This window comes from Marmota flaviventris, chromosome 18 (assembly GCF_047511675.1).
Source record: "Marmota flaviventris isolate mMarFla1 chromosome 18, mMarFla1.hap1, whole genome shotgun sequence".
In the NCBI taxonomy this organism is placed as follows: Eukaryota; Metazoa; Chordata; class Mammalia; order Rodentia; family Sciuridae; genus Marmota; species Marmota flaviventris.
This window is the reverse complement of record NC_092515.1, coordinates 4,769,752-4,796,405: the sequence shown is the minus strand read 5'-3', so window position 1 is coordinate 4,796,405 and position 26,654 is coordinate 4,769,752. Positions and strand designations below refer to the sequence as shown.

The 26,654-nt window shown below is 56.2% G+C and overlaps 2 protein-coding genes across 4 annotated transcripts; one reads left to right on the top strand and one right to left on the bottom strand.

Moving 5' to 3' along the window:
- The first annotated feature begins 691 nt into the window (after window positions 1–691).
- Window positions 692–12,710, top strand: Spaca6 (sperm acrosome associated 6). Of its 3 annotated transcripts, none has more exons than XM_071604407.1 (8): window positions 692–797; window positions 4,603–4,680; window positions 10,190–10,258; window positions 11,003–11,026; window positions 11,355–11,432; window positions 11,549–11,658; window positions 11,829–11,985; window positions 12,070–12,710. In XM_071604407.1, the coding sequence occupies exons 1-8, from the start codon at window positions 707–709 to the stop codon at window positions 12,282–12,284; spliced, it is 822 nt and encodes a 273-aa protein (XP_071460508.1). In that variant the 5' UTR covers window positions 692–706; the 3' UTR covers window positions 12,285–12,710. The 3 variants fall into 3 exon arrangements, 2 of the variants coding, with proteins under 2 accessions (XP_071460508.1, XP_071460507.1); XM_071604406.1 differs by lacking the exon at window positions 692–797 and adding an exon at window positions 3,941–4,309; XR_011705240.1 differs by lacking the exons at window positions 692–797; window positions 4,603–4,680; window positions 10,190–10,258 and having other exon boundaries at window positions 11,005–11,026; window positions 11,355–11,985; window positions 12,238–12,710.
- A 5,384-nt stretch (window positions 12,711–18,094) lies between these two features.
- On the bottom strand, window positions 18,095–24,293 carry Has1 (hyaluronan synthase 1). Its single transcript, XM_027921589.2, has 4 exons — window positions 23,407–24,293; window positions 21,474–21,699; window positions 20,833–20,965; window positions 18,095–18,933 (listed from the first exon to the last, which is right to left on the bottom strand). The coding sequence occupies exons 1-4, from the start codon at window positions 24,211–24,213 to the stop codon at window positions 18,258–18,260; spliced, it is 1,842 nt and encodes a 613-aa protein (XP_027777390.2). The 5' UTR covers window positions 24,214–24,293; the 3' UTR covers window positions 18,095–18,257.
- Window positions 24,294–26,654: the final 2,361 nt, after the last annotated feature.

Sequence of the window (26,654 nt, the reverse complement as noted above, 5' to 3'; positions counted from 1 at the left end):
AGCAGGCAGGGGACACACAGGGAGGGGGACCGGCGGAGAGAGAGAGTAAGACGCGAAGACCCGTCGCCCCAGCGCGGAGGACGAAGACACGCCGGCAGTGGAAGGACAGACGTACCGAGACAGGAGCGAGGAGGAAAGAAAGAATGACACAATGACACGAGCGGAGGGAGAGGCACGGGAGAGCGCGCAGGGCCAGGAGGGAGGCTGGCGAGAAGAGGGAGGAGGCCGGAGAAGGGAAGGAGGAGAGGCGGAGGGGACCGAGGGAAAGCCGCCGCGAGAGGACGGGGACTGGCCAGGGAGGAGGGAGGGAGCAGTGGGCGCGCCGGCCGCCCGCCGCCTCCCGGCCTCTCTTTTGTCCCTTCCCTCCTCCCTGCGTCATGCTCCCCTGGCCCGGCCTCCCCTCCCCGCTCCCTCCTCCGCCCCGCTCCTCCTCCCCGGGGCTGGATGGAATTTTTTCCCCTGGACCGGGGCCAGCTCCGGGGCAGGGGGGAAGCCAGGCCGGACTGGGCTGGGCAGCGGGGAGGGGCCGGGCGGGGGCCCCCCGGGGAGGGGGCTGGTCCGAACCGCGCCGCCCAGCGGGGTCCTGGGAGGGGAGCCCCGGACCGCAGAGCCGGGAGGCGCCGGCCGGAGGGAGCGGGGACCGGGAGGAGGATGGCGGGGCGGCGGGAGGAAGGGGAGAGGCCGCGGGCGGCGGAGGCGGGAGAGGATGGAGAGGACTCGCGGCGGCGGCCGGCCTCCCGCCGGGCCTGGGGCTAGTGGAGGAGACCCCTTCCCCCGACGCGGGAGCCGCGGGAGCCGTGAGTCTGCGGAACCAGAGGGGGATGGGGCTTGGGCCGGACTCCAGGGTCCCCAAGGGAGGAGGCTGCGGGGCCTGGATTTCTGGGTTCTTGGGGCTGGGGGGCTGGGAATCACTGAAAGAGGGGGCTAGGGACCTGAATTCCGGGGTCCAGAGGCTGCAAAAGCTGGGAACATCTCCTAGATTCAAGAGGGAGGAGAGAGGTGGGCTGGGATAGGTAGGATCGGAGGGTGGAAGGGACTGAGGGACCGCTGGGGAGGTGGAGGAAGACAGTCTGGCGTTGGAGGTGCCTCCGGCAGCGGAACGGTTAACGTCTGGCTGCAGGGGAGGGGGAGGGGGAGGGATGGGGCTGCGGGGCTTTGAGGGGTCAAGGGTGAGCCGTGCAAGTGGGAGGGGGCTGAGGAGGAGGGGGAGGTTGTCTGGGCTGCCAGACAGGCCCGGGTCAGCGCCGGGGGCAGGGGATGTCTGGCGGAGGAGAGGCCCAGCGTCCAGGCTCCCTTGGGGACCCGGGATTCCAGGCCTCAGCCCCCTCCTCCCTCAGACCTGGGAGTCCACCACCCTGCCTCTTCCCGAATTACAGAATCCGAACCCCTAGCCAACGCTTCCCAGGACCCAGGAGTCCACCCCCACTCCGCCTTCTGCGCTCAGACCTAGGAGTCCACACCGTAACCCCCACCCACTTTGGAAACCCTAGTTCAGAACCCCAGCCCCTCCTCCCTAGGAACGGACCCCAAACCCCTCCTCCTCTAGAACCCAGAGTCCAGATCCCCAGGATCTAGCAGCCGGGATTCGGGTAGGGGGTGTGGGGGTCCTGCCCCGGAACCCAGGGGTCCCCACCTCCTCCCTCGCCCCAGCTGGAGTCCAGCCCTCCAGGGGTTAAGGGGGCGGGGCCATCCGGTTGCTATGGTGCCAGACTGTTTGGGTCTGCTCTCTGACCCTTGGGGGCTCCCCAGGGTCCGCGAAGAGGGGGAGGGGGACCCAGGCCTGGGGATGTACAGTGCCGACCCCTTCCCCGAGCGGGCCTGCGGACCTAGGGAGCTCCTCTACGCCTCGCCCGGTGACCTTGAACGAGCCCTGACCCTTGTCCCTGGGCCTCAGTTTCCCGGGAGAGCCCGGCGGGGAGTGGGGGCGATGCCCGGGTCCCAGGAATCTCTGGGACGCGCTTCCCGGCTCCCCTCACCCCCTCCCCAGGCCCCAGGCAGCCCCGGGGCATGCCGGGAGCCGGCCGGGCGGCGGGCCAGGTTGGCTGGGGGGGCGCCTCCCTTCCCCTTCCTCCCCACCTTGGCCTGACTCTCGCCCCCGCGGAGGGTCGGGGAGGCCGGGAAGGAGGGAAGGGGGAAGGAGCCGGACCGCAGGCCGCCCCCGCCTCCCTTCCTCCTCCGCCCCTTCCCGCCCTCCGCCCTCCTCGGCAGGTCGCTCCCCAGCCCGGGCCCCTTCCCACCCCCACCCCACCCCCAGCTCCAGACCTGGCTCCGAGCGCGAGGGGGAGGGAGGGAGGGAAGGAGAAAGAGAGGGGAGACGAGGGGAGGGGGAGGGGGAGGGGAGGAGAAAGGGGGAGAGGGCCGGGCCGGGGAGGAGGCCGGCGAGAGGGCGCGAGGGAGGCCGAAATGGTGGGGAAGGCGCCGAGGGTCGCGGAGAAGGAGACAAAGCCGGGAAGGGAAGGAGGATGAAGGACAGCAGAAGGGGCAGGGAAGGAATGGAGGGGAGGGAGGGGAGAAGCCCGGAGGGGCGAGGCAGACCGGGACCCAGGAGCCCCGCAGCGGAGGGGTGAGCCCAGAGCCAGGTAAGGTACAGCTGAGCCGGCGGGGATGGGAAGGGGCAGGTAGGAGAGAAACAGGACGAGGGACAGGGCTGAGGAGAGTGAGCTGCGGGGCCCGGTGAGACGCGAGGCCCGTGGCTGAGGTCCAGTGGGGAGGGTGGGTGTGGGCTGCCAGGGCCCCTCCCACCTGCAGCCGGCAGACCTTGGCTGGGTCTCTTCCTCCCTCGGGCTCAGCCTCCTCCGGCTCACCTGCAAAAATGGGAGAGAGCTAGCACCTCCTTCCCTGGGCTGGGAGGTGGCCCAGAAGACTGGGCTGTGCAGAGTCAGGGGTTGGGGGTCATGCTGTCATCACTGTGAATGCCAAGAGGTCAGGAGGAGGAGGAGGTCCGGGATGAAATGCCCAGGTTGAAGGTTTCCTCTCCCCAGTCCTGGAGTCCAGGCAGCCTGTCTGGGAGGGAGAGAGCAGAGATGGCCAAGAGCCAAATTCCCAGACTGGTGAAGTTCTGTCCCACTGGTACCTGGGAAGCCAGGGACTGGTACCTGGCCACTTCTCTCAGGTTGTACCTCCCCTGGAGAGAAGTGGACAGGTCCCTGGGTCTGAGGGAGGAGGCTGGGCCTGGACCCCTGGAGAGAAGTGGCCAGGTCCCTGGGTCTGAGGGAGGAGGCTGGGGCTGGACCCTGGGTCTGAGGGAGGAGGCTGGGCCTGGACCCTGGGTCTGAGGGAGGAGGTGGTTGGGCCCTAGACTCCTAGGTTTCTTGGGGAGGAGGGGGCCGGGGGCCCGGACTCCTGGGTCCTGGCACCCACCCGTAGAACCGACCTTGCGGGGCCTTCGCCGCACACAAGCTCGTGTCTGTGGGTCTGTGTCGGGGGCTCACCATCGCGGCTGGGACCTCCCGGCCCTCCCCACCCTCCCTGTCCCTCCTTGCCCATCTGTCCGGTCTGTCCACCTACCGCGCCCCCCGGGCTGAGGTAGGAGGTTGTATAGTTGAGGAGGACACCCACGGAGATCACTATACGGCCTCCTAGCTTTCCCCAGGCTGCGCCCTGCACAGGACGGGGCAGCAGGGACCCCAGGCCTGTACCACTGCCCTAGGGACCTTGGAAGGATCTGGGCTGTCTGCTCTGTCCATGTCCCTGCACCTCGCCCCTTCAGTCTCTCCCACCAGGAGGTGGGTTGGTATCTCTCCCTGTCTCTGTTTGGTCTTCTTTCTGGCACTCAGTGTCCCTGTGTCTGTCTTCTTCTTTCCCCCACCCCCATCCTAGGGTCTATTGGGGGCCACCACACACTGCATTGCCAGCCTCTGGGTCCCTGAGACCCTTTAACCTGTGAGGACGTCCAGGGTCACAGGTGAGGTTCTTGGGAGCCTGGCGTCTGGACCAACTACAAACCTAGGGACTGTAGGCTGACCCCTGGAACCCTTCATGGGAGCCTGACATTTGACCACCAACTGAAACCCAACCTCTGTCCCCAGGCCACTGCCCCTCCCCCACTGCAGTGACCTCACAAAGGTCACCAGCTTCTCCTAGGCCTTGAGACCTTCCTAGATGGCCCCACTGTCCCTGGTGAGCGCTGTCCCGTCTGCCCTGCTGGCCCTGCTGGTCCTCAGGGCATCCACCTGGGCCTGTCTCCTCTGCTTCACATCCTATGCTGAGCGCTTCCGCCTCTGCAAGATGTGGGCCCGGGGCCCCCAGGTCGAGCAGTGCCAGGAGGCCTTCACGGCTGCCTTCAGGGGCCTCTCCAACGTGGAGATCAGTAAGGACTCCACCCTGCCTGGACCAGGGCCCTGAGCAGGGGCTGGTGAGGCCGGGAGAAGGGCAGGGAGAGGGAGAGACAGACACAGGCAGAGGGAGAAGTGCCCGCCCAGAGGGCCGCCACAGCACAGGAGAAGGGAGTGGATTGCTCAGAGAAGGGAGGCCACAGACCTGGAGAGGCAGGGGCTGGAGGACAGCCACCGAGGCAGTGATGGGGAGGGGCAGAGAAGGCAGAGGCTGGCGCCTGGTGCTGGTGGAGCTGCCTCCCAGCCCCGGCGCGTCCCTCACCCTCAGACTACTGGGAGAGAAGCCACCTGCAGGACGCCTTCACCCAGATGGCCCATTCCCTCCAGGAAGCAGCGGCCGCCCAGGGTGAGTGTCTTGTGGGATTGGCCCGAAGCCCCCAGACTGAGAGGGCTGGAGGGACCCCTGGAGTTGGGCAGTGGTCTGGGCGGGGTGAGCCCTGAACTTGAGTGGCTTAGGTTATTCTTTGGGGAGAGGGAAAAGTGCAAGTGCAAACCAGGCCACAGATGGCGACAAGGAGCCCAAGAGTGGTGTAGAAATCCCCCCCCCTCCCCCGCGAGGTCTGCTGTATCACTCGCCTGGCCTCTGCTTACCCATCTGTAAAGTGGGACAGCCTCCTGCCTCCCAGGGTAGTCATGGAGACAGGACACACAGACATGTAGTCCTGACAGCCCATGCAGCAAGTCTGCAGCCGTGATGTATGAGGCTTATGGGGGGCAGGAAGACAGGTGGGGACAGCGGTGCCGATCATTCAGGTGATGGTCATGCAGAATGGCTCCTGCCAGCGTCGGGGTGGAAGCAACGCGTGTGGCTCCCCAGGAATGCACAGAGTCCTGTGCAGAGACAGCCTGCTGAGGACACAGGGTGGCCAAGAGGCAGTTTAGCAGCAGTCACACCTGGTCACCTTGCCCACACGGCCCGTGTTCCCCAAACGTGCCAGACAGTGGTGCCTGGTAGGGAGGGCGTGCTGGGGAGGCCACAGAGCCCTGTTGCCAGGATAAACTGCCTCCTCTGGGGTCTGGGAGCCCAGGGCTCGACTCTGCATCGCCAGGGTACCTCTGTTCCCACCAAGCTTTATGTCAGAGAAGCCGAAAAGAGGTTCCCGTCCATCCAGGGGCATCCGGGGGCAGCCTGGAGAGGGTCTGCTGTGGATTCCCCACCCACCAAGGGAGCCCAGGAGTCAGAAGGAGCGGGAGCGGGATTCCCGGAAACGCCCTTTCCACGGGGCGGCCTATTGCAAAGGTTTTATGAAGACCGGGCACACGGGAGACCTCTCTAGGCCTCGTGTGGGACTTACCTGGAGTGGAGTGCGTGGCTCTGGGGTGAGGGCCAGGCCAGCGGGGAGGAGGCCTGAGCAGAAGGGGACTCCGAGTGGGCCATCGGACTGGCTGCGTGGGGAGGGGGAGGCCGAGTTGAGGACAGTGCCTGGGGTTCCGCTCCATGCCTGGGTGGACTGGGGTCACTCCTGAGATGAGGGGTGTGGAAACACGAGCTGGGGTGGGGACAGTCATGGGCCGTTAGGAAGGACATAATGACTTAGGGGGACATCCAGGAGGCAGCAAGATACCCAGATGCCAGGTTCAGGAGAGGACTCAGGAGACAAAGACTGCCCTGGGGGAGCTGGGGACCTGGGACGACCAGGTCGGGTGAAGAGGGTCGACTCTGATGTAGCAAGGACCTCCAGGGCCCTGTGGAGGACAGACCGGGGGAGAGGCTGGAGGCTGGGACAGGCGGTACAGTACGTCAATTGGCGGTTACTGAATGTGCCCGGAATACCACTGGGGACACAGCCAAGCCCCAAACTGCCCACCACCTGCCCTCGGTTGCTTACTGTTGAGGGTCAGAGCACAGACAGTCAATGAAATAATGTCAGTAGGTGATCTGTGCTGTGGAGGCAATCGGAGAAGGGAATGCAGAGACTGTGTAAGATGTGGGTTGGTCAGAGTGGGTGCAGATGAGAGGATCCAGTGGAGCAAAGATGGGATGAGGTTGAGTGAGAGCCAGAAGACCTGGAGAAATAGTCTCAGGAGGAGAAAACAGGGCCAGTGGGTCTGGAGTACAGCTGAGCCTGGAGAGGTGGCAAGCGACTAGGTGGTATCAGTCCACGCAGACCAGTGGTCCTCAAGCCCTAGTAGATGTCGGAACCTCTCGGAGTTGTTACAAGGCAGGTTGCTGGGCCTGCCCTCTGTTTCTGACCAGCAGGTCTGAGGTAGGACCCAAGAATAGACATTTTTACCAAGTTCGCAAGTGCTGCTGATTCTGGCTTGGACTCACCGAGGAGGCCTGTGTGGGCCGGGGAATGGCCTGGTCTTCTGTTTTAAGGTGGGGAGCTACGGCAGGATGCTACCCAGAGACACAGGACTCCCTCTGGCAGCCATGTGGGACACAGCGAGAGGTCTGCCAGTGGTGGCCTGCCAGTGGCAGTGGTCCAGGCCGGCCAAGATGAGGTCTGGGACTCATCGGGTGGGGCAGGAGGAAGGCCAGGGAGGGCTTGACCTGGCGCCAGGCCTGCCCCGCGCATGTGCATGGGAAAGGAGTGTGTCCGCCCTGTGGCCTGTGCTAATTACCGCCCTAAAATGCATCCTTGTACCAGCTCCGGGAGGTGCGGCATCACCGCCCCACTTTCCAGAGGGGCAAGCTGGGGCTCCGCTGGACAGGAAGGGCAGACTCAGATGTCTGGAGATGGACAGGTCCAGAGGCATGTGGTTGCGGGGAACAGGAAGAACAGATGACTCCCCAGGGAGGACCGGAGAGATGGATGGCGGGACTAGTGCTGCTCTTAGTGGCCACTGGGAGACCGCTCCTGTGTATGCACCGTGGGGTGGATAGTGGGGCAGGGTTGGCGTCCTTCACCCCCAGATCTGAAATCTGACGTGCTCCAAAACTGAAACTTTGAACACCAACTTGACTGCACACCTGATCTCACATGACATGTGCACTCAAAATGCTGCATATCAGGTGTGCATGAAGCCCAAGCGGGGCGCCATGCAGAGACTCGCGCCCCCTCTCTGACATCTCTCTTATGTACAAGCAACTATTCCAAAATTTATAAAACTCTAGAAATCGGAACACTTCTGGTCTCAGCACTTGGATGAGAAATGCTCAACCGTGGGGAAAGAGGACAGTCATAGGTCACACGAACGAGTGGGTGGAGAGGCCTGCAGGGCTCAAGGTGGCCGTGTAACCCTGGACCACTTCCCTGACTTCTTCAGGTCTTGCCTTTCCATCTCAGATTGGGAGGTGGTGACAATACTAGCTGCCCTCCTGTGTGTCCCCCGGGTGCCCTCTGCATGTCCTTCTGAGGGCTGATAGACACTACCTCAGGCTGGCGTTAAGTGGTGCCACTAGACAGCTTAGATATCCTGGGGCACTTAGCCCCCTCCCTGCCCTGGGAGGCAGACACTGTGTCCACCTTATGAAGGAGGAGACTCAGGGTCAGGAAGTTAAGTGGCTGACCAGGGTCGCCCAGGGAATCCCTTGGGTGTGAGACAGGTGCTCTCAGACATGCCAGGGCTCAACCCCAGGTGATGTGAGCCAGAGATGGAGCACCTCCCTCTGGCCACTCCCTGGGGGACACTTCCCAACACCCCCACCCTCTCTGGGTCACACCCCTGCCTCCCCGGCTCACTGGGCTGTCCCCCACTCACTCTCCTTGTGAGTCACTGGTTCGACCCGTAGATAGCTCACGGTGATTCCTCCAATTCCTGGCCTCTCAGGAGCGTCCCATGTGACCTCATCGTGTTGGTCACCCTGCCATTGCAGACCACACTCCTGTTCTGTGGCCAAGCAAAGACCTCTAAGTCCCCGACTTCTCATTTGGAACCCACTCCTTGGCTTCAGTGGTACCCCTCTGAGTGTGCACCCGATGATCACGGCTTAAGCCACTTTCCTGCCAATATCCTCACTGAGTCACAGAGGAACCTTTCCTCCTTCCCCACCATGGCTTAAGCAAACTAGAAGTTTATTTTTCTCACATGAAATAAGTCTGAGTTAGGCTCTTAGGGCGAGCTCCAGTTTCATGGGGAACTAAGTTCTTTCCAGCTTTCCGCTCTATCATCACCTTGGTCCTCATGGTCCTGTGTGGCTACTGGAGCTCCAGTCATCAAAACCAAGTTTCAGGTAGCAGAATGGAGGCAGCGGAAGGAATCAGTAATGTGACAGTACCTCCCTTTTAAGGCTGTGACTCACATGACACTGTCACTTATATCTAACAGCCACAACTTGATCATATGACCACAGCCTTTTAGCTAGATGGGGAAGGGGAGTGCTTTCCCAGGTGAAACCCAGCATTCTGTTATTAGAGGGAAGAATTAGGTGTTTGGAGGCAGCGTACAGTGCTTGTGGCTGGCTTGCTAGGGCTGCTGAGACAGGCGCCGGGGCGGACGGGCCGCTTAGACGACATTCATGTCTTCACAGTGTTGGGGGCTAGAAGTTGGAGGTGAAGGTGTGGCTGTTCTGAGGGCTCCCATGGCTGTCTTCTCCCGGGTGCATGTGGCCTTCCCTCCTGAGGGTTTGCATCCCACTCCTCTTCTTTACAAGGACACCAACCATTCTGGACTGGGGACCACCCTAATGACCTCACTTGAACTCTGTCACCTCTCTGGATGCTCTCCAAATACAGTCACTTCTGAGACACTGGGGACAAGGACCTCAACACATGAATTTGGGGAAGGGGAGGGTACATTCCATCCCATAGCATCCTGCCACATTTCTGATCCCAAACCACCACCACCGTGAGATCAATCCAGCCGTCCAGGCTCTCTGCAGAGGTCCAGCAGAAAGAGCCACAACCCAGCAGCCTGGACATGGCAATGGTCAAACCCCATTGAGCACCAGGGAGCAAGGCAGTAAGAGTGGAGGAGGGGTAGATCCCAACAGGGCCTGGGCTGGGGACAAGCAGGGATGGGCCTCTTAAGGCGGGGGGGGGGGGGGGGGCACGAAGCTCCAGCCCATCACTGCCTCGTGGAGATGCAGCCTCTGCATTTCAGCCTTTCCAAAATTTTTAAACGCAATGCCAAATATTTTATGTGACTTTTCCAAATTTTATATCTTGGCAACCAGTTCATTTAAAAAAAAACACTTTCCAGGCCAAATATAACACATCCGAGGGTGGATCTGGGCCATAGGCCATTGCCTGTGGGCTCCAATTCCAGCTGGATTCTGGAGTTCATTGTACACATATTTATTGAGCTCTTTTTAAGACTCAGGGCCCGCCCCCCATCTAAACAAGGACATATTACTAAGATAGATACTTCGATGATCAGCATAGACCTCTGTATATGCGTGTGTGTGTGTGCGTGCGCGGGTGTGAGAGAGAGACTGCAAACTGATGAAAACTATGCATGGAATGAATGGGGAGCTATGACAGATAATAATAGGGAACTCAAGAAGACTATAGATTTATGATTGTGGAAAAAATCGTAGGGAGGTGACCCTTGAGGTGTAAACACTGGAGAATAATCATTGGGGAAGATGTGCTGGAATCAGAAGCCAGCTTGTGCAAAGTCCCTGGGGTGCTAGGAATGTGGTTCTTTTCATGTGAAAGAAAAGAGGAAGACAGAACTCGGCCAGACCACCTAGGACCTTGTAGGCCTGGGTGAGGATTTTGTCATTATTTTCCCTTTTCTCTCAACAAGGTAAGGGCAAATATTTCAGGACAGGGTTTCTGTCTGAGAGAGAGAGACTCCCAGGAGGCACAAGGAGGGACTTGCCAGGCTTCCCAGTAGACAGATGAAGAAGGCAGGAAGACAGGTGTAGTAGTAACAGATGAGTGCAGAAAGGACACGGCACGACAGCGAGCCCTGTTGAGTGGGTCAGAGGAAAAGGCCGCCTCTACAAGGGCCCCTCCACCCTCCAGGGTCCTTTGAGGACGCCTTTCCTGCTGCTGCAGAAGAAATGAAAAAGGCCATTCTACAGCTTAAAGAAGGTAAAATAGATTCCAGCCTCCTCCCGGCCCCAGATACACACAGCTGGAAAACCCCACTCCTGAAAACCCTGACCACTCGGTACAATCCCCTGGTGGACTCTGAGCTGGAGCCCTTGGTAGGCAGCTGTCCATCCCGCCTGCACCACTCTGCATCTGGCCCTGCCCCTTGGACTGCAGGTGTCCTTCCAGTTCCATCAGTCTTAGCACGGTGCGGACCAGACTTGTCCAGGCCTCTTCGTGGATCTCAGCGTGTCCCCAACCCCTTGCCTGCCCTCTGAAAGATTCCCTCTCCAACTGGATCTCCTTAGTGGACTAGATTGGCCTTACCTCTTTAACTCGGCCTCCTAATAATTAGGTCTTGGCTTCTCCAAGGATCGCCAAGCATCTAGTCCTGCTCCCCCTGTGGAATACACTTATGATGTCCCCTCACTCCTCCGGGCACAGGTGTGATAGATGTCCCCTCTATCCTGAACAGGCCTAAGTCTGACTTCTTCACGGGGCCCTGAGGACGTGGCCCCGCCCCTAGGTGGAGCATTGAGGGCCTAGCCTCGCCCCTTGGGTGGCGCTCTGAGGACCTGGGCCCGCTCCTGGGTGGGGCATTGCAGATCTAGGCTGGGGGAGTGCCCCAGGCCTGGCTCCGCCCCTTGAGGGAAGGTGTCCGGCCTGGTGCCACCCTCCAGCGGAACTTTAGATTGAGTCCCTCCAGCGATTTCTCGGGTAGTAATGCGTCCCCTCTCTCCGCAGTTCAGCCCTGCGTCCCTCCCTGCGGTAAGGTCTTAAATACAAATAGGATCGCGGAGAACAGGGGCGGTCGGGTCGAAATCTGGGAGTTAAGGTGGCAGGGCATGGGTGGGCTTCAGACCCGAAGGAAGCCAATAAGAACCCTGGAGAGAAGTCAGCCAGGTTGCTTTAAAAGCTCAAAGAAGACGGTTCCGGGGTCCCCAAGTAAACCAACGGGAGGTCTAGAGGGTGGCCAGGAGTGAGAAGCACCTCAGGAATGACGCGGGGAAGGCGGGTCACCTTCCACCTGGCCCAGAGGACCCAGGGAGCCCACAGTTGCCAAAAGAAGAGTAGATCCTGCGTCCTCGCCCCACAGGGGTCCAGGAGGTCGCCCGGCGTTTCTTTTGCAACAAGTGCTTCTCCAGTCTCTGCAAACTTCCGCTGGACTGTCCAGGTGAGGGGCGGGGCCTGAGGTGCCAGGACCACCACTGGAGAAAAGGGGCTGTTGTGAGGAAGGGAAGGGGCCCAGGGCACCCGTGGCGGCCCGCGGGAGCGCCCCTTGGTCTTCAGTTCAGGACGTGACGGTGAATCGGGGGGAGCAGGCTATGTTCTCTTGTGTCGTGGGCTTCCAGCTGCCGCCCGAGGAGGTCACCTATACCTGGAAGTTCGCTGCGGGAGGTGTGAGTCGGGGCGGGATCCGAAGGGTCTGGGGAGCAGCTGGTGGGGCGCTCGCGGGGCTGCCCCGCGAGCTGCGACCTGGGCGTGGCCGGAGGCGGGGCCTGGCGCGGTGCGGGGCTTGGGAGCAGCGAGGGGACGACCTGGCTCAGGTGCGCCCCGCCGCCCCCGGCAGATGCGCACTCGGGACGTGTCCTACTTCCGAGAAGTGCCCCAGGCCCGAGGGTACCTGGCGCGGATCCGGCCAGTGCAGCCCAAGCACCGCGGCACCTTCTCCTGCGTGATCAAGCACGACCAGCGCCCCCTGGCGCGCCTCTACTTCTTCCTGAACGGTGCGGGGGGGGGGGGGGGGGGCGCGCGGGGGCGCGGGGCCGCGGGGGCGGGGCTCTGCCCGGTGACGTGCGCGCCCCCCGCAGTGACGGGCCCGCCCCCGCGCGGCGAGACCGAGCTCCAAGTAGCGTTTCGGGAAGTGGTGAGCTGGGCACCGCAGGACGCGGAAATGATCGAGCCCTGGCGGCCCAGCCTGGGCGAGCTGCTGGCCAGGCCCGAGGCTCTGACGCTGGGCAATCTCTGCATGCTCGCAGCTGTAGCCGCCCTGGCATCTGCGATGGCGACCATGCTGGTGTGGTGAGTCCCAGCGTCCAGCTGCCCCTCCTGCAGACCCAGGGAGCCAGGCTCAGACCCAGGACTCTAGACTCCAGCCCTCCTCCCTCAGACCTAAGAGGTCCAGGTCCCACCAAGCCCCCTCCCCCGGCCAAGAGACCAGGTCCCCGTCCCTCCCTCAGACGCAGGACTCTAGATCCCAGTGACTCCTGCCTCAGACCCAGGGGTCCAGACCCCAGCCCTCCTCCTCAGACCTGGGAGTCAGGCCCTGCTCACCTTTTGAGATCCCGAAATCAAGGCTTCAGTACCTATATTTCTCTTACGAATCCCTCCTCCAATACATGTATCTCCTTGTGTCCCCAGGATGTTCTTTCGATGGTACCTCAGTGGCAACTAACAAAGCTATCTCTTCCTTATCCTATTTCCAATCCTAAAATAAAGAATATATTTCGGATTCTGGATTCATTGATCTTTGAAGTGGGCACTGTTAACTCAGGAGCAAGGGCAGCATACTCCCAATATGCTCCCGCGTCTCGCTGCCCCATGGTGGCTGCAGCAGGCATTGCAGTCATAGTGCAAGTCTCTGCGCTGAGGGCTTTTGGTGCCAAACTCAGTCCCTCCCTTTCTCTGTCAATCTCTCTGACATCTCCCTGCAGAAGACACCCAGAGTCCTAGATGTCTCCCTCAAAGCCTTCATCTCCAAGAAGGATGAAGCACCCACGTCCTTCTAGCAACTCAAAACCCACAAGCTTAAGTGGTGTTTTATTCTGCCTCCACTTTGAACCCATTTCCAAGCCTTGGACTTTTTGACTTCCCCCATGAGCTGCTCTTTGGGTGATGAGTCTCCCTCCGCATCTCTGCCTGGATCGCCATAGCAGCCTCTGCCCGGCCTCCTTGCCTTTGCTTGACCTTGCTCCACTTGGCAGCTGGAATGATATTTTTCAGTTTTTCAGACTGGGTCATTTCTCTGCTCCAAACCCTTCAGTGGCTCCCTACTGCCATTGGAACAAACCAGTTCCTCGACAAAGCCTCCAAGGCTCCCAGGTTCTAGCCCTTGCTGACCTTGCTGGTGTGTCTACCAGCCACCCAGGGTGAGGCACCACGCGTCTGCCCTGCAGTTCCTCTGCCCTGTTCTTCTTCCTCTTTGCTCACCACTGTGCTTCTAGTTCTGTGCCTTCTTTGAACTCTTCCCAGCTGGGGTGACCCTTTGACCTGCCCTTGAACTGGGCATGCAGCTCATACTTCCTTCCGTTTGGGGTGGTCTTCTCTGGTCCTCATGTACTCATTCCTGTTCTGATGTACGCCCCTTCATTGACTCATTCAGTCTATATATTGACCATTTGCTGTTGCCGGGTATTTTCAATGTCTTCTAGAATCAGCACTGAAGAAATCAGAAGAGAAAAAAAAAATCTGTGCTCTCATTGAACTTAGATTCTAGTGGATGGTAAAGAAAATTATTTCTTGGAACACTTCTGACACCCAACATGGTTTTTTTCCTCTTTTACCAACTAATTTCCCAACTCTCTAGACACCAGTTGAGTATTGTATAGTTTAATTCAATTTTGAAACCAGCTACCTAGAGTTAGTGTCAAGCTCCGCTGGTTTTAAGGGATCAGGCCCAGGAGACTACTCTCACTTAGACACAAGTCACAAAGAGTGGGTCCTCAGGGTACCTTCACTTCTGTCCAACTTGGCTTCCCTCCACCCCCAGTTCAGTACTTTGCTGGAGTAGCTCATGTAACTCAGGGGAACATTTGCTAACATTTACCAGCTCATTATAAAAGCTGGTAGAAAGGGAGCATTCACAGCCAGAAGGGGGACACAGGGTGAGGGCTGATAGGGTCCCAAGTGAAGGCATTTCAGTGCCTGTGGAGTTGGGGCACACCACCCTCCTCACACATGGGTGTGTTCGCCAACCCTGGAGCTCTGTGAACCTCCTGTTAGGGGTTTTTCTGGAGGCTTTGCCTTGTTGGCATGGTCATCAGTTATCCTCAGCCCTTCTCCCCTCCGTAAGGATGGCAGGTGGGGCTGAAAAATACAAGGGCCTCATCACGGTTGGCTTAGTCTTGCTGGTGACGAGCCCTATCCAGGAGCCAACTGAGACAGGAGAGCAAAAGATGCTGTGGTCACCAGAAGGTCCAAGGGATTCAGCTGCTCTATGACAGGAACTGAGGGTAGACACCACATATGTATTTCTTACTATGTCACAGACAGCTAAAAAGCAAGAAATTAAGCAGAGTCATGTATCTATCCAGCTATGACAGTACACAGGGAGAAGGCGGGGTGCGGGGTGGTGGGGGGGCTGCGGACCTTAGGAGAAGGCCTGGCAGAGAAGGTGGTAGCTGAGCAAGACTTGAAGGGGAAGGGGGTGGTGTGAGCTGCCCTGATAGTTCAGGGCAGTCTAGGCAAGGACAGCCGGGGCGGAGCCCTGAGACTGGCATACTAGGAATGCCAGGTATGCGGGGGAGTAAGGAGGCGGGGGTAGCTGGAGCTGCAGGAAGTGAGCACCCCACAAGATCAGGGAAGTGGGTCAGAAGGGGCCAGATGGTGCCGACGTGGGCACGGCAAGGTCTGTGGATTTTCCTCTGAGAGTCATGGCAGTGTTGGAGCCAAGGGAGGTCAGGATTCCATGTGCAAGGGGCAGGGTTGGCACAGGTGTTGTTAGGGGTCACTGTTAGGCACCGCAGTGATCTAGGCAAAAGTGAAATTCAGGGACAAGGGAGGATGAGGAGCAGTAGCTTCATGTGTGTCCCGGAGACAGACAAGGGGATTCACTGAGGGATCAGGATGTTGGGTGTGAGAGAGAGAAGGGTCAAGGTCACTCTGTGGCACTGTCCAGCAGAACCGTCTGCATTAATGCAAATGTTCTAGAGCTGCACTCTCCCTATGGCAGCACCAGCCACCCATGGCCACAGTTTACTTGAAAGGTGCCCAGTGCAGCCAAGGAGCTGCGTTTATAACCTTGGGTGGCTTTATTTACTGTCAACAGTCCCCACCCCAGGACAGCAGACGTCATAGAGACTTGTCCAGGCATTCCTAACTATGGATCACAAGCTCCCAGCCCACTTGGCTGGGAGCTCGTCAGATGCAGGAGGACTCACTCGTTTCAGTTCTTGCAACCCTGGCAAAGCATGTGGCACTCAGTAGGCACTTGGTAAATGTGTCTGTGACTGCATCAATGAATGACTGAAAAGAGTGTTTTATATAGTTCCGTGTAGTGGTGGCTTTTGTTGGGGACAGGACAACAGTACATTTTTGGCCTGGGCAGCTGGAGTGATGCAGTTGTTTCCCAAGACGGGGACACTGTTGGAGGACCAGGTTTTGTGGGCTTTGGGGGAGGAAGGGGAGGAGAGATGGTGCTGGGTGCCTCTTGGGTCTCGAGGGGAATGTGTGTGAGCGGTCAGATATACAAGGGAGGAATTTAGGGGCAAGATCTCATCTGAAAATGAAAATATGGGAGTCCCATTTCCAGGCACAGAGCTTAAAGGAGACACTCAGAACCATAACACTAGACACACCCAGGAAGCAAGTGTGGTGGATAAGAGGGGAGACCAGGCTTCAGACAAGGAACCTGGAAAGAGAACGGGGTGGGGGAGGACAGCAGGACACCTGTGGCATCCTGAAAGCCACGTGAAGAAAGCACTCAGGAAGGAGTGTGAGTGACTGTGCCACCTGCCTCCAAATCATTAACAGGAGGCCTGAGAATCACCGCTGGCTTTTGCAATGTGGACATCGCTGGTGAGCTGGACCAGAGCAGGCAGTGGAGTGGGGGAGGAGTCAGTGCAGCTGCTGGCTTGGGATTGAGTCAGTGGCACTCAGCACTGTCCGTCATTAGGGAAATGCAAATCAAAACCACAGTGAACTAGCACTTCACACCTGCTAGGATGGCCTGCAATCCAAAGGTCAGGTTATAACCAACGAGGCGATGATGCAGAGCAATTGGAACCCTGGTGACAGTGCTGGTGGGGATGTAAAATGACAGGTACCCTGTGCATGAGTTGACAGTTCATCAAAAATTAACGGAATTTCCACAGGACCCAGCAATTCCATCCTAAGTATATACCCAAGAAAGTGAAACAATGTATGTCCACCCAAAAACATGATGAATGTTCATAATGGCATCATTCCTGGTAGCCCCCAGGAGAAACCTCCCAAATGTCTACCCACTGATGAATGGATAGACGAGGCACGAGATAGACATGCTATAGAAGACTGGCAATAAATAGGAATGAATCAGAGACACCTGCAACCAGGTGGATAAATCTTGGAAACATGTTGAATGGAAGAGAGCCACAAAGAGCGCATGCTCCAGGTTCCAGTTATATGAAATGTCCACAATATACCTGTACACAGGAGCAGACCAGTGCCTGCCCGGGTCTTGCAGGGAGAGTAGTTGAGGAACAAGAAGGGATGCAGTGGGGATGGGGCTCCTTTTGGGGGGTGATAAATTGCTCTAAACTTAGATTGTGGTTGCTATAGGTTGGATCTTAAGTGGTCCCCAAAGGCCCATGTGTTAGAGGCTTGGTTGTCTGTCCTGCTGCTGGGAAACAGTGCAGCCTTTAGAAGGTGGCCTAGTGGAAGAAGGTAGGTCACTGGGGGTATGCTCTTGAAGGGGATACTGGGACCCAGCATCTCCTGTCTTTTTTGTATGTATGCTGGGAATTGAACCCAGGGTGCTTTACCACTGAGCTACATCCTACGCCCTTTTTGTTTTTATTTTGTGACCTGTCTCCCTAAATTTCTGAGACTGGCTTCAAACTTGCACCACTCCTGCCTCAGCCTCTGGAGTGAGTCCCTGGGTTACCATGTGGCCTCTGTGCCTGGCCCCCCTGCCTTTCTTTGCTTCTTGACCTCATGGAGGCCAACAGACATCCTCCCACCATGATTCCTAGGCCACCTCGGCCCAAAGCAACAGAGCAGAGCCACCAACCAGGGACTGAAACCATAAGCAAAACGAAACCTTTCCTCATTTTAAGTTGATCGTCTCCAATATTTGACACAGCCACAGCATGTGATGGCTGCCCCAATCTATGAACTTAGTAAACACGTTGGCTGTACACTTGGAAAGGGTGAACTCTGTGGGAGGGAAATTGGAAACACATTCAGACAACAGAGCAGAAATGGAGCAGCCGCTCCAGGGGAAGTGGAAGTCCAGAGAGAATCTTTGAAATGGGAAAGTGAAAGCGTGTTTTGAGGCTGATGGGGAAGACCTTGGAGGGAGGGAAGAGCCCATGACTGTGGATCAGGAGCGAGATGTCAGAGGAGAGGAGGGGGCTGGCCTTGGCTGGACCACTGACAGTTCACCTCAGCAGTAGGATGGAGGTGGCCGTGGTGGGCAAAGATCCACGTGAGAGGTCAGGTGTGGAGTGGACATGCTGATAGGTCTCCTCTTGGAGTCCATTCCTGCTGGGTGAGGCGGGGGAGGCAACACTGGCGGTTGAGGACAGCAGGGTGGCTTAGCCCACTTAGGGATCAGGAATGGGGGAGAGCAGAAGGGCAGCAGCCGTCGCTGCCGCCTGGTGGAGGTGCTCTGCAAGCATCTGCGAATGAGCAACTTGAACCTCACAACCACCCTACCCCAGGATCAACGTCCCTTTCCACACAGGGATCCCAGGTTCCAGGAGGGAGAGGTGCCCGTTTGACAGTCGGCACCCTGCGATCGGCCCAATGATCCTCCCTTCTCATGTAGAACCCCAAGTTCCTAAATAAAGTGGGAGTGGTCACTCAAAGGAAAATAAATAGAATTCTTTATTACATCCTAATCACAGTACAAACAGAGATTAAATAAGAACAGGGAGAAAGTGGGGCCCTTTCCCCCATCCTAAAAACCCACACCTGATCAATAAATACCCCTTCCCAAGACCCAATATGGTCTCAGCCCCAATATAGTCCTGACTGAAGGGCCTTGTGTCCACCCCCTCACTTCACAGAGGAGGTAAACCGAGGCCCAGAGACTCCTCCAGAGAGCCGCAGGCCCTGGCGAGGCGGCGGCGAGGCGCACTCACACCTGGACGCGGTAGCCCCCGCTGCGCCGCCGGCAGAGCCTCCGCACGCCCACCCAGTACAGGGTCAGCATCACCACCCAGTAGCCCAGGTAGGCGCCGGCGCCGGCCGCCAGGTGGTAGGCCTCGGCCACCCGGGAGGGGCTGCACCAGTCGGCCCTGGCCTCCTGGGCCACGCTGCGCACCAGGCCCCCGAGCAGCAGCAAGGCCCAGAGGGCCAGCGGCAGCAGAGGGACGTAGTTGGCGGCCAGCTTGCGGCGGCCCGAGGTGCCCCAGCCGCTCTGGTTCATGGTGACCAGCGCCAGGAACTTGGAGGGCAGCAGGCCGCACATGTAGAGCGGCGCGTAGAGCGAGAGCAGCACCATGCGCAGGCAGCCGCGCAGCCAGGCCGCGAAGGCCGCCTTGGCCAGCGCCACGCCCTGCACGCACAGCAGCACCCAGAGCAGCGCCCACGGGCGCCCGGCGTAGAAGAGCCGCAGCACGGTGGCCGCCACGAAGAACGGGAAGAGGCCGGACACCACCGCCTCGTAGGTCATCCACGCGTGGTGCCGGTGCCACCACAGCGCGTTGTAGAGCCACTCGCGGAAGTAGGACTTGGACCAGCGCGTCTGCTGGCTCAGCCAGCGCAGGAAGGAAGAGGGCGTCTCCGAGTAGCAGCGGGACCGCGAGGTGTACCTGGGCGGTGACAAAGGAGGGCCTCAGCGCGGCTCCCTGAGCCCGGGGAAGGACTCCCGAGCCTGCAGGACCTCCGCTGGGACAAGTTTCTTAGCCTCTCTGGGCCTCAGTTTTCTCATGTGTAAAATAAGGCCAATAAAGGTTCCGTTCTAATAAGGACATTGTGCAGACAGCCTGAGGCGTAAATGCCAAGCGCTTAGGACCCATCTATACTACTTGCTCAATAAACGCTAGCTGCTTCTGTTTTTACTGTGACTAATACATCACTATTGGCATTACTCACATCAGGGCAGTTACACCATGACTAATACCATCACTAACACATTACTAATGCAATTGTGCGCACTGTTACTGGCAGTCCCTGTAGTGAGAAACAAGACGGGTGTGGTGGCTACCTAAGGTGGGCCATGTGTTAGACATTCTCAGGGGAACCATCAGGTCTCCTTCCTGTGGCTGCCACAGACATCATTAATAGTCCCTGCGCAGTACCCGCCAAGCCCACATAGGCCAGAGAGAATCAGCAGTCAGCTCATCAGGCAGGTCAAACTGTTCTGTCCCCAAGGGCCTTAACTGACAGTGTCCAGTCCCCCTCCCCTGTGTCACCTGGCATCCTCAATGGCTGTCTGCTTCTGCCCTTGCAGTTTGCCCTCCGATGCTCTGAGGACACGCAGGTCGTCTGCTCACACCCAGGGCTCCCTCATCTTAGTCCACGCTCTATAGGCCTTCCACACGGGAACCCTCTGCCCCTCTCCTGATGCCCTGCCCCCATGCAGTCTCTCCTCACTGGCTCACCGGTCCACCACACCACTCGGCCTCAATCCCCATCCTCAGACACCCCATTTTCTTCTTCCTTTTTTTTTGGTACTGGGGATTGAGCCCAGGGATGCTTCACACACGGAGCTACTTTCCCAGTCCTTTCCATTTCTCATTTTGAGACAGGCTCTTGCTAAGTTGCTGAGGCTATCCTCGGATTTGCTATCCTCTCACCTCAGCCTCTGGAGTGGTTGGGATCTCTGGTGTGGGCCTCTGCTCCTGGCTCAGACTCTGCATTGGACACCTGATTCGGTCCCCTAGGATGTCCCCTTTCCAGGCTTCATCTCCACAGTATGCGCTGTTAACATACTATAGTCTACGGTTTCCTCACTTATTTTCTGTCTCCTCCATCTCTGTAAGCATGAATTTGTATCCCTGTGTCTACTGCTGTGTCCCAGAACTTAAAACGCTGCAGGTTCTTGATGAACCTTGCCCAGTGCCTGCCTTCAGTCACGTGCCTGTGGTTCCCTTGGTATGTCCCACCTTCTCTCAAGGCTTTCCCTGTGTCTGACCTGAGGCTACCACCCCCTGAACGACTGCACGACGACTTCCGAAGGCTTCACTTCTGAATGACGCTCTCAGCCAGTCCAGGCCCTGCCCCTCTCTACTGGACTCCTCCCACTCCCCACTAGAGCCGCCCCCTCTGCTCACCCCTCACCCTGCCTGCCTCACCCCACTCCTCGCTGGATGGGTGCTGTCCTGGTCTCCATGTTAGATCCAGCTCACCCCCTCCCACCTTGCTTCCTCCAGGTGGGATCCCCACCCACCCCTGCTTCACTTGGTAGAGTCTATTAGGTCACATGGCTCAATGCAAATGTCACTTAGTGTCCCTTAGGGTACCTTGTCCCCCAACTAATATCTCACTAGGTGGAGCAGGCTCACTGCAATGTCCCTCTGCCCTGTGAGGAATCCTCCTGTCCCCTCCAGGGTCTCCCCTGGTAGACAGTGTCTCACCCATTGTCCTGCAAGCTACTTTGAGTTTGGAGAGTTCCCACCACACACCTCTCTCTCTCTCTCTCTCTCTCTCTCACACACACACACACACACACACAGTGAGCCTTCACACACCCCACACCCTCAGCTTACTTGGTAGCGTAGCCCATGCTGAGCATGCGGTTGGTGAGGTGCCGGTCATCCCCAAAAGTGCAGTGGGTGCCCAGGAACTTCTGGTTGTACCAGGCCTCCAGGAACTGCTGAAGGAGGTTGTTTCTGTATAGGCCTAGGTAGGATCAGGGGATTTGGGCATCAGTCTTGGCCACTGCCAATGACATCCCCAACCCCATCTCCCATCCCATCCGTCACCATCTCCATCCCAATCTCAGCCCCGTCTGTCTCCCAGCACAGCTCCAGTCCCCGTCTGTCCACCACACCATCGCTATTCCAGCTGGCCTGTCACTGGACCACACCCACTTGATGTCAACCCACCCAATCTCATCTCAAATGCCACAGCCACTGTCAGCCCCATCTCCATCCTCAAGACCATCTCCAGCCCAACCCTGTCCCTAACACCAGCCCCATGGCATCCTCTCCCCAAATTCTTCCCCAGTCCCAGCCTCAATTTCCACCTACATCCTCTCCCCAAGCCCACTGGATCTGGTCTTACCCCATCCCCAGTTCTCACCTCAACCCTATCTTTCTCCCCAACTTCAATCACTCCTCAACCCTCTCTGCTCCCCTTCTCCCCTCCCCAAGCCATGGCCCTCCCAAGCCCTGGGGAGCTTGCTCACCGAGGGGACCACTGATGCAGGACACGCAGTGGAAGTAGCTCTGACAAGCACGCTCCACGTTGAAGGCTACCCAGTACCGCAGGCTGCTCAGGAAGCTGACCCACGAGTCCAGAGGGTTGAGGATTCGCACATCCCCCCCAACAGCCCCTACCCGGGGGTCCTCATCCAGCACCCGCACCAGCTCCAGCAGTGCCATGGGGTCCAGCCTGGTGTCTGAGTCACAGACCTGTGAGGTGGAAAGGCCAGGATCAGACCAGACCTCTAACAGGGCTGGTGCCCGGAGGGAGTGTGCCCAGGGCAGGGGAGGGCAGCTGGGGCACTCTGCAGACAATCTAAACATAATGTTGAATGTTCAAGGTCTAGCCACATTTTAAGATGTACTCCAAGATGCCCTTATATGATACCCTCCACTGGTGTATGAAAGAAACCTGTAACTTGCTTCTAATCAACAGAATATGGCGAAAGGGATGGGATACAATTTATTATGATTTTATTATCCTATATGGAAAGGGTTGACTGGGTTTTGCAATGTAATTAAGAACCCAAATCCACTGACAATAAGTTAATCAAAAGGAAGCCATTGCTGGTGGGTTTGACCCAATCAGATGAGGCCTTTACAAAGGGGTCTAGAAGTCAGAGACTCTCTCTTGTTGGCCTTAAAGAAGCGAGCTACCATGAGTTCCACTGTAGTTTAAAAAAAAAAAAAATCTGCCAACAAACACATGAGCTTGGAATGGACTAAGACCCCCTTGGATAAGACCTCATTCTAGTTGACACCTCAATGGCAGCCTGCTGGTGATACCCTGAACTGAGAATCCAACTAGTCTGTACTCAGATTTCTGACTCATAGAAACTGTGAGGTAATAAGTTATAATAACAAATTAGAGATAACTGTTTTGTTTTGAGTTGCCAAATTTATAATTTGTTATGCAGCGTTAGAAATATAATGTAATGTATTTGTGAAAAAATCTCTACACTGAATGGGTGAATGAATGAGTAAATAAATAAACTCATCTCTAAATTAAGTAAATAGATGCATGAACCCCCAAATTTCCACACATAGATGAAGGAAGAAAGATGGAGGAAGTAAGGGAACAAATCTCTACATTTAATGGATAAATGAGTGAATAGTTGAGCAAATGACCTCCATACTGGGTGGATGGATGGATGCATAAATAAATGAGTGAAAGAATTTCTATACTGAATGAATGAGGAAAGGAACTGATATTATATTAAGTAAATGGATAGATGACTAGATGAGTGAATGAATGGATGACATAAAGAATCTCTGCCTGCAGTGGGTGCCTGGAGAAAGAACTCTGTCCATTGAATGGAGAAAGGAGTGAATGATTCCATATTGAATGAGTAAAAAGATGAATACTGGAAGAGTGAAGGAAAGAATTTCTGCATTGCCAAGATGAAGATATTGTGTTGAACAGATGGATAGATGAATGAATGTCCATATTAAAGGAAAGACTAGATGCATGGATGCATGAATAAAGCAGAGTTTCTGCCTTAATAGGTAGGTGGATGGAGAAATGAAGGAATGTCTTTATCTGTATACAGAATGGGCAAATGAACGCACGATCTCCATACTGGATGGATGAGCGGATGGATGAATGAATTTCAATATTAATAAATGGAGGGATGAATGGGTGAGTGAATGAAGGAATTAAGAGCTTCTATTTGGAACGGGCACATGAATGAAGAAAGAAAAAAAGAATGTCTGTCTATATGGAACCAATGAATGAAAGACCAATCTCCGTTCTGGATGGATGGATGAATAGACGCATGTATCAATGAGTGAAGGAAAATCTCTCCATTGAATGGATGAATGAATAAAGAAAGAAGAGGTTCATTACAATCTCCACCTGAATGAAAGAACCCAGGGAAGTGGGGGCGTCAGGATCACGGGTGGGCACCGTCCACTCACCTGCACATAGTCCACAGAGTCGCCCAGCGCCTTGAAGGCCGTGTACATGACCTCTCGCTTGCCGCCCCAGCGCTGCGCCACGCACACGCACCTGCGCGTCCTCACCAGCGCCTCCACCGCCAGCCGTCCGGGATCTTCGGCCTCCACCTCCCGGTAGGCGCCGGCGCCGGCATTCACCGCTCCCGCAGCCGCAGGTTCCCAGGGCTGGTGGTAGTTGCCGTCCCACACATAGGTGGCGGGGTCCTCGTCGGCGAAGACCTCGCGGAACATGTCGACCATGTAGAGGTCCTCGGCGCGGTTGCCGTCCACCACCATGAGCACGCGCAGCCGCGCGCGCGGGTACAGCAGGGCGCGAGCGGACGTCAGACACTGGCGCAGGTACGCCGGGTCCTCCTGGTACGCGGAGATGGTTAGCGCCACGCTGCGGGCGGTAGCCGCGTCCAGGGGCCCCCGGGCCGCCGCGCGCCGCGCCGCAGCCGCCACCCGCCGGTGCTCTAGGTACGCGAAGAGACTCTGCGCCACCAGGTGCGCCGAGAGGAAGGCTCCGTAGAGGCCGAAGGCCAGGAGACCGTAGCTATCCGAGGCCAGTGGCACGCCGGCGGCATAGGCCCAGGTCATGAGGCCCAGGATGAGCAGGGCGAAGGCGATGGTCAGCACCCGCCTGGCCAGGCCTGAGCAACGGCGCGCTGCTGCGGTGGGCTTGGGCACGTCCTGCTGGGAGCGGAGAGAGAAAGGAGCCAACTGAGTCCTGAAGGCCTCCTTTGAGAAGCCCAAGGTTATTCCCCGCTCCCAGCTGAATGATAACATCCCCTTTTTGTAAAGATCCTTGTAAGCACTGCAAAGTTGTTTTCATTAATGAACACAACTGTGAAAACAGTCGTCTATGCTTAATGCCTGATTTTCTCCCTTCCATTACAAGTTATTTTTCACAGGCTGACACCTAAAACATTAAAGATAATGTGCAGTGGAGCGTGGCAGGGTTCCCTCCCTCTTTATTTATTTATTTATTTATTTTTGTTGTTGTTGTTGTTCTCTGTTTTGCTTTTTTGGTTGAGGCGGGGTCTAACCATGTTGCGCAGGCTGGTCTCCAACTCATGAACTCAAGTGATCCGACCGCCTCAGCCTTCCAAGTAGCTGGGACTACAGGTATGCCACCACACCTGTGCCCCCTCTTCCTTGAGCACATAAAATTGAGATTTGCCTCACAACCACAGGATTCTTAGTATTGAGACAGCAACAGTAATAACGGTACTAAATAGTAATACGCAATGGCGGTTACTGCGCACTGCCCGCCTAAGCCTCTTATACGAGCTTACTTATTTTAATCCTCACACCAGTCCTGTGGGTTTAGACTATTATCAGCCCCATTTTATGGATGAGCAACTGAGTCACACAGAGGTGCAACAACCTGCCCAGGTCACACCTGCAAAAGGTAGGATCTGGGATTAGAACCCTGGGGATCCAGGCGCCAAACAACCTTATCTCCTGGATTTATCCCTCAGGAGAGCCGCAGAGGACAGCAGTAGCAGCCACCATAGAGAGGGCAAAACTGAGGATGATTAGGCAGGAGGAGGGGCTTGTGCAGGTGAGCAGCCCACAGATAGGAAATCTGACCTCTCAGAGGCCTGGAGGGTTCTCCCTTTCCACTCCAGCTCCCTGGCAGGACCAGGTGCCAGTAAGTGTGGCTGGGAGATGGGAAGAGTGCCTCCACTTTCTCATCCTTAAAGTGAGTATTTAGTCCCTTCCGCAAGCCAGGCATTGTGACTCTCATTATGATGATGGAGCAGAGGCCCAGAGAGACAGATGCTGCACCCCACAGTTATTGAGGTAGGAAGTAGAGAGTTGTGCTCAAACTCAGGCAGTGGGCTCTAGGCCCCCTCTATGCCCAGCTACCTCGTAAGCTACCATGTCCTGCCTCCTTGGTGATTGTGAGTTAAATGAGTCATTACCATGCAGATCTTTGAGGTCTGAAACAGAGGTCACTTGTCACCTGTAGCTACCAGTACTTGAAACGCAGCCAGTCCGACTGAGGTACTGAATTTTTAATTTTAATTAATTTACAATTTAAGACCTATACTCCATTCAGTTATTAGAACGCCTTTAAATGGGGAAAGTCGGGCCTTTGAAACTTCTTTTTCAATGGCAAATTTTTACAAAAATCTAAATCCAGATCAAGTATTTAACATAAAAAGGTAGCATCTGAGTAGAATGTGCTATGAATGCTCACTGGTTTTGAAGCCTGAGTCTGAGCAAAAGAAAGTAAAATATCTCATTAATATTTTTGTGTTGATTACCCCTGAAATGATCATATTTTTTATGCATAGTGGAGGTCGGCATGCTAAGGCCTGCTATAGTCTACAAAGTAATAAACAGCTTTTTACATTTTCAAATGGTTGAAAAAAGCCAAGAGGAAAATAATATTTTGTGGTACATGAAAATTATATGAAATTCAGATTTCAGTGTCCTTAAACCAAATTCTTTTGGCATATAGCTTCACTCCTCTATGAATCGTCTGTGGCGAATTTCTCACTACAAAATCAATGTTGAATAGTTTCAACAGAGAACATCTGGCCCCCAGATCCTCAAATACTTACTGTGTGATGTTTCATAAAAATATGCAGACCTCTGACACAATGGGTTAAATAAAATATATTACTAAAATTAATTTCACATTTAAAAACATTTTTTAATACTTTCATTTTATTTATTCACTTTTATGTGGTGCTGAGGATGGAACCCAGGGCCTCACACATGCTAGGTGAGCACTCTACGGCTGAGCCACAACCCCAACCCCATTTTCACATTTTTAAAACTTTTCTGAGAAGATTGTGTGCACACACACACACACATACACACACGGCCACTCATTTGATGCTTCTGTAAGGTAACAGGAGGTAGAGTTTTCATGTGATTTTTCTTTTCTTTTTTCTTTTTCTTTTCTTTCTTTTTTTTCCTTTTTCTTTTTTTTGAGACAGGGCTGGCTCTGTCCCATGCTGGCCTGGAACTCCTGGCTCAAGTGATCCTCCCACCTCAGCCTCCTGAGTGGCTGGGACTACAGGCACATGCCATTCGGCTTGAGATACAGGTTTTAATTGCTCTGTAGCAGTTATTTTTTCTTCTACAGCCCTCCTTCTCTGACCTTTTGCCTCAAACCTGCCATCTCCTGAATTCCTGGGGGTGGCCTGCTTTGTGCCACGTAGTGCCAAGGAAGATGGGGTCCACAGCTTGTGTGTCTGGCAACTCAAACA

Excerpts from the sequence above, each read along its gene's own strand:
- Has1 (XM_027921589.2), bottom strand. The coding sequence starts at position 24,213 with ATGTTATCATTCAGCTGGGAGCGGGGAATAACCTTGGGCTTCTCAAAG. Across the intron at positions 21,700-23,406 it reads ACTCTGTGGACTATGTGCAG|GTCTGTGACTCAGACACCAG; the intron begins GTGAGTGGACGG and ends TCCACCTCACAG. Across the intron at positions 18,934-20,832 it reads AGCATGGGCTACGCTACCAA|GTACACCTCGCGGTCCCGCT; the intron begins GTAAGCTGAGGG and ends GTCACCGCCCAG.
- Spaca6 (XM_071604406.1), top strand. The coding sequence starts at position 4,102 with ATGGCCCCACTGTCCCTGGTGAGCGCTGTCCCGTCTGCCCTGCTGGCC. Across the intron at positions 4,310-4,602 it reads CCTCTCCAACGTGGAGATCA|ACTACTGGGAGAGAAGCCAC; the intron begins GTAAGGACTCCA and ends CCTCACCCTCAG. Across the intron at positions 11,433-11,548 it reads ACTTCCGCTGGACTGTCCAG|TTCAGGACGTGACGGTGAAT; the intron begins GTGAGGGGCGGG and ends CTTGGTCTTCAG.